The sequence below is a fragment of the Cnephaeus nilssonii genome, assembly GCF_951640355.1.
Source record: "Cnephaeus nilssonii genome assembly, chromosome: 3".
NCBI classification, from domain to species: domain Eukaryota; kingdom Metazoa; phylum Chordata; class Mammalia; order Chiroptera; family Vespertilionidae; genus Cnephaeus; species Cnephaeus nilssonii.
In genome coordinates, this window is record NC_137074.1 from 5,524,571 (window position 1) to 5,535,607 (window position 11,037).

Sequence of the window (11,037 nt, forward strand, 5' to 3'; positions counted from 1 at the left end):
GGACCCGTCTGCTCTCTAAAAGACTGATGCTAGACGCTTCCCCCCTAACCTGCCATCTAAATTGGTTTCTCCCATCGCTTTTTTGACATCAGCCTCTATTAATGCTCCCTCGAGCCATAGCATCCAAAAATGGATATTTTATCACTGCTTAAATTTCTGATCTAGACAGAAATACTTCTACAGGCTCGGTCAATCGTTCGAATGTTCCAAGGGATATTTCAGTGCTGGTCCTTTGAGAAATTATGTTTCTTTTTTTAAGACAAACAAATAAACAAACAAACAAGCCCATTTCAAAACAGAATGCTTTCGGATCCTGTTGCCTGACGCTGAGATTTCCCTGTGTTTGGAATTCTTGAAAGAAAAGCCCTCTGCTTCACTTTGGATCTGTAAGAACTTCTGGAGGGGGCGCTGATGGGTGCACAGAGGGCAGGCACCTGCTTTCCTGCCACAAGGTCACATAAAAGACCCCGGTTCAACAGTGGTGATGGCTCCTCGGGCAAGCAGAGCCCACTTCTGAATTCTTCTGGAGCTTCACAACTTTTCTTTTCCTTAAAAAAAAAATTCTTATTGATTTCAGAGAGGAAGGGAGAAGGAAAGAGAGAGACAGAAACATCAATGATGAGAGAGAATCACTGATTGAGCCTGCAACCCAGGCATGTGCCCTGACCGGGAATCGAACCATGACTTCCTGGTTGATAGGTTGATGCTCAACCACTGAGCCACACCAGCCAGGTGCACAACTTTGCCATGGCCTTGGAAAGCACTCATATTCCATTTATTCTTGGAATCAGCTGTCAGAATATTATTATTAAATAATGTAAAAACGGGAAGCAAAACTGTGTGGTTAGCTAGTTCTCTGAGTCTGGGCTACCCCAGGTGGCTCAGCTTCCTGGTCTGGAACTACATAACTTTACTCCTTTGTGGGTACTTGATTTTATTCTCTTTACAAATATGTGAACCCAGCCTCTTGGTAAGTAGAATAGCAAAGCCCAAAGCTTAAAATGACTCACCTCTGAAAAGCTATTTCCAACAAATCAGTAAGTACTTGGCCACGAGATCTTAAAATAGTGTCCCTAAAAGAAACAGATAGAAGCGATGAGTCTTTGCCTTAAACACACGGAAAGGGATGTGTGAGACTAAGGCTGTGGGATGAGAAACCAGAGTGCATGGAGCTCAAACCTTCAGTTCCCAGAACCCAACGCACACCTTCATTTACACAAAAATACACGTTAACGAACCGGGCACCCACCTCTGCAGACACCATCCCTATCCTTAGGACATCCCCACACGAGCCCTTGCCACTGTCAGAAAGTTTGAAGCGAATTTTAAAATACGGAAGGCAGGGATGTCTGTGGTCTTGTCTATTTCTGCTCCCTTTTCTGTCGCTCCTGAGAAGTGCAGAGAGGGAAGTGACCAGATGGGGACCCCGGGTTGGTGGCAGCCTGGAGTCTGAGATTTTGAGCAGCCGTGAGCATGACCCAGCCTGGCTGCCTCTGGACCCGGAGTGGACCCAGCCGTGGCTTGGTTTCCTAGACCCCTTTCAAGGCATCCCCCAGAGCTTTGCACCCAAAGTCATATTCTATACGCCAGGGACATGTCTGCCCAGTAGCCCCGTGCGCCTAAGGAAACCTGTAGTCCCTGAAAACCCTCAGAGGAAAGCCCCACCCGCCTGGATTGGAGGCCTTTCAATGTGAGAGGCAACAGGCAGTTATCTGAGGTCAAAGGATAGCTGTTCGGGAGGCACTGACTCAGCAGAAGCCGAAACAGCGGTCCGATGAGGAGACAGAGTGACGGGTATGAGAAAGGGAAGGGGACAGTGACATCCACAGGAAGAAGGCATTGCTCTCTGTGCAGACAGCGAACCATAGTGACGCTAACGCTAAGTGTTCTTAATTTTCAGGCCGTTCTGTTGTCCTCCATCCTCTAGTCATATGCTTTCTTGTTATCTTTGCAAACAGTTACGTGGGACACGAGCTTGCTCAGGCCCAGTCCAGATGCTATTTTCCCCCATTCCATCATTCCAAGGGTTTGAGGCACAGGGCGTGCCAGGCAGGTCCTCTGGGATGGCAGCCCCCCCCCCCCCCGCCCCGTTCCCTTTTAAAGTGGCTCCATTTATTATTCTTGATGTCGTTAAGGGAGGGAAATGAAGCCCTACTATGCACCTATGCACAGTGATGTAGAGTTCCATTTCTGTCACCAGCTTGAAATGCGATGTTTGCCGATGAGCTATACACTTAACATGTGTAAGTAGATGAGGTTCATCTATAAGAAGCCAACATCCTAAAACCAACAACTGAAACAATAAAGTTTGTTCCTCTGTCACATAAAAGGAATCTGGAGGTAGGTAGTTGAGGGGAGTCAGGTAGGTAGTTGAGAGGAGCACGAAGTGTCTGTATTAATGCTTTTCCATCCTTCGTGTAAGACTTCCAACTCAGGGTCCAGTATGGCTGCTTGAGCACCAGCCACTACACCTTCATTCCAGCCAGCAGGAAGCAGATAGAAACAAGAAATAAAGGCAAAGGGTGTCTGTTAGGTTTCATTGAAGGAGGTTTCTTTCTTTCTACTCACATCATATTGACCAGAATCTAGTTGTGTGGCCACAACCAACAATAAGAGGGCTGGAAACTTAGTTCTCGGCAACCATCTGCTCAGTCCCCAATCAGGGGTTTTATAACTTAAAAAAAAAAGGGGGTTAATGGAGGCAATGAGCAGACTCGGCCCCCACACGTTTCTGCTCACGGAGTGTCCTGAGCACTTGCGTGCCTGGCTGGCTGGCGTGGAGGGCTGGGCGACGGTGTCAGGTGGTTCTGGGTTCTCACTCCCCTTTCGTCTTGAGGTGCTCCTTTGGTCAGGATCGTGAAGGGCAAGCGGCGGCCTTTTTGAGTGGATTGCTGTTCGGGAAGTTGGCTGCCGATTTCTGGGAAGGAATTTCCATTCTTTCCATGTGCTCAGAAGAGGAAGGAAACATTTGGTACATTATTTTCACCCCGAGAGGGCTCTTATTTACCTACTTTCATTCAAATTTTTCTCCAGGAAGTAGAGCCTACGATCTGACCCCTAAAGACACAGGGTCATGCCTTTCCTTCCATAGCATCCCCTCCCTCCTTCCCCCCACCCAAGACCTGGAAAGCAGGCGTGCCCGTAGGATATGGTGGTGCAGACAACAGAATCCACTCTTGCTCGGTTCGGTAGAATTTCTGGAAGGCAGGAAACCCAGCCTGGACCATGCACAGCCGTGGGCGAGGCACATGGGAAGCATCCCACCACCCCTTGGTCATGCCAGCAGGAGCCCCTGCTGTTGCCACTGACTGGCATGTGGCAGCAGGCACAGGCCATGCTCCTGCAGCTGCCCCAGGGAAACCCACTCTGCCCCGGAGCTTGCCGGGAGTGGGGGCTCCCTGTGCTTGGCCACCATCCAGGGACTCATGCCTGCCTTTTCAGACCCTGCCTCGATGCTGCCGCCTGACCCTAAGCCTCGGTGGCTGAGTTCTACGCCCAGGACACCTGGGATGGATCTCCTCCAGCCTCTCAGGCCTGTGGTGGGAGAGAAGCTGGAGGGAGAGAATATGGGGTGAGCCAGTGTGCGGGCCACCATCTCAGGAAATAGGTCTTCCCCTCTAATTGCCCTTCACACAGTGAGCGTCCTCTCCACTCCCCTCCAAACCCCTAAAACAAATCTGAAAATGTGGCGAGTTATAAATATGTGAAATATGGGGAGAGAAACAAACCAGGATGCATTGTCATCCCCATTGCGGACACGGGGAAGGATTGGAGCCTCAGAAAGGAGAAGCTGACTGCGCTCCAGCAGCCGGAACTCGGATGGGAGCCTTCCCTAGTGAACCTGTCTCTCTCAGACCTCGCCGGCCGGCCTTCATCTCCCTAGAAAACATAGGCAGTTTGACTATGTTATGCACTGAGTGGTGGCCTCCCTAGAATTTATGTGTTGAAGCCCTAACCCTCCAGTATTTCAGGATGTGAGTTTATTTGGAAATCGGGTCTTTAAAGAGGTGATGACGTTAAAATGAGGCCGTGCAGGTGGGTTCAAAGTTAGTATAACTGGGTTCTTGTTAGAAGAGGAGACTGGGACACGGACACATACAGAGAGCTGAGCCCGTGAGAACACAGGGAGATGGCGGCCGGCTATTGGTCAGAGAGAGCGGCCTCCTCACCCTGCTGACGCCAGATCCTGGGCGTCCGGCCAGCAGAACTGTAGGGAGACACATTTCTGTTGTCCAAGCGGCTCAGCCCGTGCCGCATTGTTACAGCAGCTTGAGCTGACCCATACAGCTGGGGGCGCATGATGATTTTCTGATAGAAAAATGAAGGGAGTGGTGCTCGCGCAGTCATTGTGGATCGCACGTCGGAAGTCTAACAGCGGATGGGAAAAACATTCATACAGCCACTGTCTTATTTTGTTCCCTTAATGAATTTGGGGGGATAACTGATCTCATCAGTGTTCATTCTCTTCCAGGGATGCATTTGATGATGTAAATATCGCAGCTGGGGAGTCATTTTATAAAGCCAGGGGCAGGCAGCTGGGGGCCAGAGGAACGGGACCATGAGAAGCAGAGGACCCAGGGGGGCTGGGAGCAAGCTGCCGCCTTCAGCCTCCCACAACCGAAGTGTGGTGTGAACAGAGAAGACGGTGTGTGTGTGTGTGTGTGTGTGTGTGTGTGTGTGTGTGAGAGAGAGAGAGAGAGAGAGAGAGAGAGAGAGAATGAGCACCTCTATTTTAGGGCAAAAGAGGATTTCTATCTCCTGGAAAAAGCAGTGAGCACCAAAGAAGGTGCGAACGTGGTAAATGGAAAGTTAGCAGAAACGGGAATTGCATTTTTACTTGAAGCGAGATCACTTTAGATGCAGAAAGCCCCCTGCCCGCCACCGCTAATGCCTGACTCTGCTCGTTAATCTCTGCTGCTTAGCAAAGACCTGGGAAATTGCAATTCTCCGCACCAGCAGCCCCCGTCCAATAAACCCCGAGCCAGCGGGCGGGAACAGGCATTGCTGGGAGCCGGGCTCCGGCCGCCTGGGGACCCCCTCCGCACAGCGAGGGGAGCGTCACACCAGCACAACCCACGGAGATACCGCTGCGTCCCCTGGCTCTTAAAAGAACGCGCGGTGTTGGTTTTACTTTCATAACACGGTGCTGGGTGCATTGGGGGGTGCTAGGCCTTTAAATTTATTTTTATTACTTCTTTCCTTGGGAGGGATTGACCTTTTCTCCAACAGTAGAGGCCTTGTTCTCTGAGTATATTTTGATCCAGTTTGAGGCTTAAGGGATAAAAATTCCGATCCGTACTTGATTTTCTTACTTGTCTCTCTGCTTTCCTGGCCTCGCGGGCCCGGGTTTGGGTCTTTGTGGAGGAAAGCACACCGGCTCTCTGTGGCCCTGGGTGGTGCCCTGGTGCGGGAGAGGGTGCCGCCCTGCTAAGAGGCCGGGAGGCAAGCACGGGGTCAATGACCTTAACTAGATCAAGAGCGACACAGGCGACAGCTGTTAGTTCTCTCCAAGTTCCTATTCCACTGTGAAAGAAGGTGGGCCATTCTGAGGACCTTGGCATTCTAATGCCCCGTTTGCAAGGCATACTTAAGTTAAATGACTGTTATTTCTGTGTGGCGTGCGGAACGTGGGTCCTTTTATAGTTCCTCCTAATCAGGCAGACTCCCACTCAGGACGATTATAGCCCAATTTACTGCTCAGGCGCCAAGTCTCTGATCCATAGGGTTAGGCCTCAGGAGGTAATTTGTTGCTATAAAATAAATCTGAAAATGTGGCGAGTTATAAATATGTAAACGAAAGCCTTTACCACTGTGTGTGTGTGTGTGAATGTGTGTGTATGTGAATGTGTATGCGAGTGTATGTGAGTGTGTATGAGTGTGTGTGTGTGAATGTGTGTGTAAGTCCCTGTGTTCATGACTTACTGTTCTAGGCAAGGACTTTACATCATCATAAACTCAAAACATACATCTGAGTCCCTTTAATCGAGCATGGAGGTTAATATGATATGTTTTGGAGTGATCTGAGCTTCATTTTTTTTTTTATTACATCTTGGGCTGTTCAGGATCCATGAATAGCTCTGTTTTGCCCCGGATGACTGCACGTCTGTTAATTTCTAAAGAATTTATGCTAACGACTTGAAGTCTGCTACTTCGGTGGTGAATGTGTAAGTCAAGACTAATTTTTCAAGCAGCGAAGACTAATTTTTCAAAAAGTGTTTCTTGCTGACGATGGGCTCCCGGTGCCCCTCCCTCCGGGGCAGGGGTCGTAGGCTGGCTTGGGGACAGGATGCCTCCTCTCACACCATCTCCGTCCCCGAGGCCTTACTGACCGCCTGGACACACGCTCTCCCGGTCACCGCTCAGTTTTATTTCTGCATGTACCTTCCTACTGTCCATTTCCCCAGGAGAGCAGGGGTTGGCTTTGCTGTCTGCTCTCTCCGAGCACCTGGCACAGTCCTGGGCCCTGAGTACGCATGCCAGACCCTCTACTAAAGGATGGAATTTGGTATCAGTTCTCTTGGAACCCCTGGGGAACAAGCAGATTTTGCAAAGTAGTTGAGGCATCCTGTGTTTAGACTTGGATCACCTACTAGATTCCCCCCCCCCCCCCCCCAGAAACATTAGCTGGGCCCTGTGTGAGCGGCTGAGCAAGTCCGGCGATGCCTCCCCTCGTGGAGCTCACACTGCGGTGGGTGATGGACCACAGCACAGGGAGGCGAGGAAGGAGTAGTGTAAGGGAGCCACTGCCCCATGCAGAACTGTACTGAGGGGTGAGGGGATGAGCTGCGCCCTCCTGGTTCCAGCAGACATGGCCGAGATCGCCTCTCTGGGTTTCAGCAGCAGAAAGGGTCCCTGGTGCTGTTGGTGGGCACCCCGCCTCTGTCCTGGAGGGCAGACTGGGAGGGGTCCCTCAAAGGGCCCCCCTGCACACTGCTGTTTCCATCGCAAGCGCACAGCAGGGGAGCCCCGGCAGGCATCTCAGTGACATGAGTTTGCGCAGGGCGGAGGCTCTGCAGAGCGGCTCTGAGGCTGGTACCTGGCTGTGGTCCCTCCAGGTCACACCCTGCGTCATCCCTCGCCCCTGCTGAGTCGGGGTGCTCAGAGCTGTGCTTTTCCAGCTCCCGGGACCCCTGTGCCACTGAATCTAATTTGCTGTCTCTTCCCCACAATCTGGGTCCCCTTCTCAGCATCACGCGCCCCGGCCAGCTCGGAGGGAGGAGGAGCAATGCAGACCTCTCCCAGGGGACGCTCCACTCCTGAGTAAACAGAAGGGAGCGATTCCTGGCACCCCAGTGCTTTGCTCTCTAGACACGCTCCTGTTTTCTAAACGAGGGAGGAATCTACTAGTATACATCACTTTTGGCTAAAGATATTAGTTTAAGATATAATTGTGAAATTTGTTTTTATGGCCTGTCCTACTGTCTTATGATATAGTCCCTAAATACACATAATTTTTTGCATCTTCATTTATCATTTGTCAAAACATATTGCTGTTTTTTTTGTGTTATTACCAACAGAAAAAGATGAATCAGGCCCTTCCAAAACATCAGGCTGCAGCAACACTTTAAATCTAAAAGGGGAACCTCCCGTTCTTTCTGAATCCAAGTTCACTTGTCCCCTTTGCGATCATGACACAGTAGACACAGGGGTTCCCCGGGAAGAAAAGGACTGGGGACTCTAACTCGCCTCGTGAGTGACAGTCCCTAGCATGAAGGTGCTGCCTCGGCGGATGTCATCCGTACTAATGGGTGGCTACTGTGAGCACGAGGGCTGCTGTGAGCACGTGGGCTACTGTGAGCACGTGGGCTGCTGTGAGCACGTGGGCTGCTCTGAGCACGTGGGCTGCTGAGAGCACGTGGGCTGCTGTGAGCACGTGGGCTGCTGTGAGCACGAGGGCTGCTGTGTGAGCACGTGGGCTACTGTGTGAGCACGTGGGCTACTGTGTGAGCACGTGGGCTACTGTGTGAGCACGTGGGCTGCTGTGAGCACGTGGGCTGCTGTGAGCACGTGGGCTGCTGTGAGCACGAGGGCTGCTGTGTGAGCACGAGGGCTGCTGTGAGCACGTGGGCTGCTGTGAGCACGAGGGCTGCTGTGTGAGCACGAGGGCTGCTGTGAGCACGAGGGCTGCTGTGAGCACGTGGGCTGCTGTGAGCACGTGGGTTGCAGGCATGCACATGCAGGTGCGCCGGGCACTCGCTCTGCAGCCTCAGCTCGGGTGCTGATGCTCATGAAACATTCGACAGCACTGACTTGCGCCTCAGGAAACTCCTGCCTCTCCCGACCATCCCACCCTTAGGAGCTCCCCAAAGAAAGGGCCCTGAGCTGTAGATCAAAGTGTGAATGGCTCCCCGATGCAGGAGACCATCCACGTGTCACCTGGGCGCTCATGGGTTAAAATAGATGCCCCCAGTAGTCCCCAGACATCCTTGCACTCAAAATCTCTGCTTTTAGGGGCATCGGCAGCAAATCTGGGATAGAGGAAAACAATTCTACTGATTTAGGTCATGGAGCGATCAATCGGGAGGCTTGCAAAGCCGCGTCCTCTCCTCCCAGATGGAGGTGTGATTGCAGAGCTGCAGGCGCGACCCCTTAGGTCCTGGGAAAATCGGAGGAGGCTGTGCCATGATCTGCAGAAGCAAAGTCACCCAACCAGCTGACTCTGAAATGAGGGCCTGTGAAATAGATGAGAATTTCTATTTTCTATCTCACTCTTATGTCTGTATGCATGTCTGTATCTATCATCTATCTATATCTATCTATCTATCTATCTATCTATCTATCTATCTATCTATCTATCATCTATTTATCTACCTACCTATCATCTATCTGTTATCTGTCTATCTATCTATCTATCTATCTATCTATCTATCTATCTATCTATCTATCATCTATCTATATCTATCTATCATCTATCTGTCTGTCTGTCTATTTATCTACCTACCTATCTCCCCATCTCTAAGATAGAGACTGAGAGCTGTCTTAGAGAGCTGAGCAAGCTGGAGAGAACAACCTGACTCACGTCTTGGAATCCCAGTGTCCCACACGCCTGGGCTGCCTGGACATTATCATCCCGAGTCACTGAGAGAGGAAGGGAAATGAATGGACCCACGTAGGTTCAAGGATGCACTCAGCTGCCTGGTGACAAAGTCAGGACTAGAGCCCTGTCCCTGCTCCCCCTGGGCCTTCTATCCTGTCTCCATGTCCCCGATTCTCCTGTCCCCAACCTGGACAGCGCTCCTCACACTGCCGGGCTCCAGGTGCAAGCCCAGGTGTAGGGAGGCTCTTGGCCCCGGCGCCGAGTGGGGGGTCCTGTCCACGGCTGTGCCTCAAGCTGACGCCAGGCTCTTACTTGTCACTTCATCTGTAGACCAAGGAGCTGGGTCTCCACTCAGGCTGCACGTTAGAGCCACCCTGAGTGCCTTCTGGGAAAGTGGGCGGTGGGGCCCGGCCTCTGAGGCACAGATGGTCCAGCTTGGTCTTGCTCTCAGGAGCCCTCCCCACTGCGGCTGTGCAAAGGGGGAGCCCCGACTCTGGGGTGGGCCCAGTTTCTGTATTTAAAAAAACAAGGGTGCCTTTGGTGCCTCTGATGATTCGCTTTCACTGGACTGAGGGGTTTTAAGATTCTCCCCTTCCATGACTAGAGCATTTTACTTATTTGTTTGTTTTTGGTGTTTGGCGAAAAGTAAGGTGCTCGGCACAGAGGGGCACCAGCTCATGTTTTCACTTCGATTTGGCTTCTACGGTGTTTTCAACCATCGTTGCTGTGAATGCGTTAAACCCTCTGCCTTAGCAACACACTGCTGGGCCTATCCGCTAGAACAAGTGTAAGACTTGTGAAAGTTCAGCCTCATTGTGAAGGTCACACGTGACATCCATCTGTGACGGTGGTAAGAACAGAAGCCTTAATTCCATAAGCCAAGCTCATGGGCCGTAAAGTTCACACAGAGACTCGAGTCTAACTCGGAGCTGTTGTGAATGTCCGCTGCCCCTGGGTCCCTATCCGTGGCACCGTTCACACTGTATCTACATGAAGTAGCGGGAGGGAGGGATAGCGCCGCCCTGTGTCTAACACTGTCTATAACATGTGAACACGAGGAGCAGAAAACTGTGCAGACATTGTCTGAGGGGCTGAGACCGTCCTTGAGTTTCATCATCCCTTGCAGGTGTGGCGTGAGGGCAGCCGGAAGACGGCCGACTTGGATGAGGGTAGGGACAGGAGCCACTGAACCGTGGTTTGCACACTCGGTCTTGTGCTGGGGGTGGCGTGCCGCGTGGCGGCCTGGGGGCTGTCCCTTCCAGAGCTGCCGCCTGCCACCCTGCCGGCTTCTGGCTCAGTGATTGCCTTCTGTCTGTGTTTTTCTTGCTACAGATGGGCAGAAGAAAGTTCAAGAAGAATTTGACATCGACATGGATGCGCCCGAGACAGAACGTGCGGCCGTGGCCATTCAGTCCCAGTTCAGAAAATTCCAGAAGAAAAAGGCGGGGTCCCAGTCCTAGCAGGGGAGCCCCTTGCTAGTCTGCCGGAAGACACCGAGTTCAACCATCATCCATCAACCAATGAAAGAAAACACCCTCAAGAGCCGTCACCTGCACACAGCACACGCCCCGCAGCCCCACATGCATGTACAGAGACCCCGACACTCACTCACGCCCTGTAGAAGGTGTAGGCCATGCCGCTGAGCGTGGCTTTATCTCTGTGTTCATCTCCAGTATCATTCCTCCTGCAGCTGCTTTCCTTGGTGTTGTAATAAAGTGGAGCTAAGATGCGTGATTCAAGTGTCTGCCTCTGTCTCTCCCTTTCTATTGATCCATGACGTGCCCACGGCTGAAGGACTGTAAGCCGGATGTCTGTTTTCTCCTTCCCTTAGGAATGGAGCTGAAACACGGTGCCTCTGTCCTTTCTCTCTTCTGCTGAGGGCGAAAGGCCCATTCTCACCTGCTGGGCTCAGTTGGAGAGTCCTAAATGTAAGGCGATGGCAAGACATTGTCTTCTTGCGATGGGAAGTGAGCCCTCCACCCAGGGGTGCCAAAGAGGCA

The 11,037-nt window shown here is 51.8% G+C and overlaps 1 protein-coding gene across 1 annotated transcript in view; it reads left to right on the plus strand.

The window, feature by feature from the left end:
* The window catches only part of PCP4 (Purkinje cell protein 4), a 51,698-nt gene extending 40,927 nt beyond the window's left edge, over window positions 1–10,771 (plus strand). The window contains exon 3 of the mRNA XM_079762377.1: window positions 10,370–10,771. Within this exon, the coding sequence (XP_079618503.1) occupies window positions 10,370–10,497 (128 nt within the window). The 3' untranslated portion in view covers window positions 10,498–10,771. The remainder of the gene's footprint in view (window positions 1–10,369) is intronic.
* Window positions 10,772–11,037: the final 266 nt, after the last annotated feature.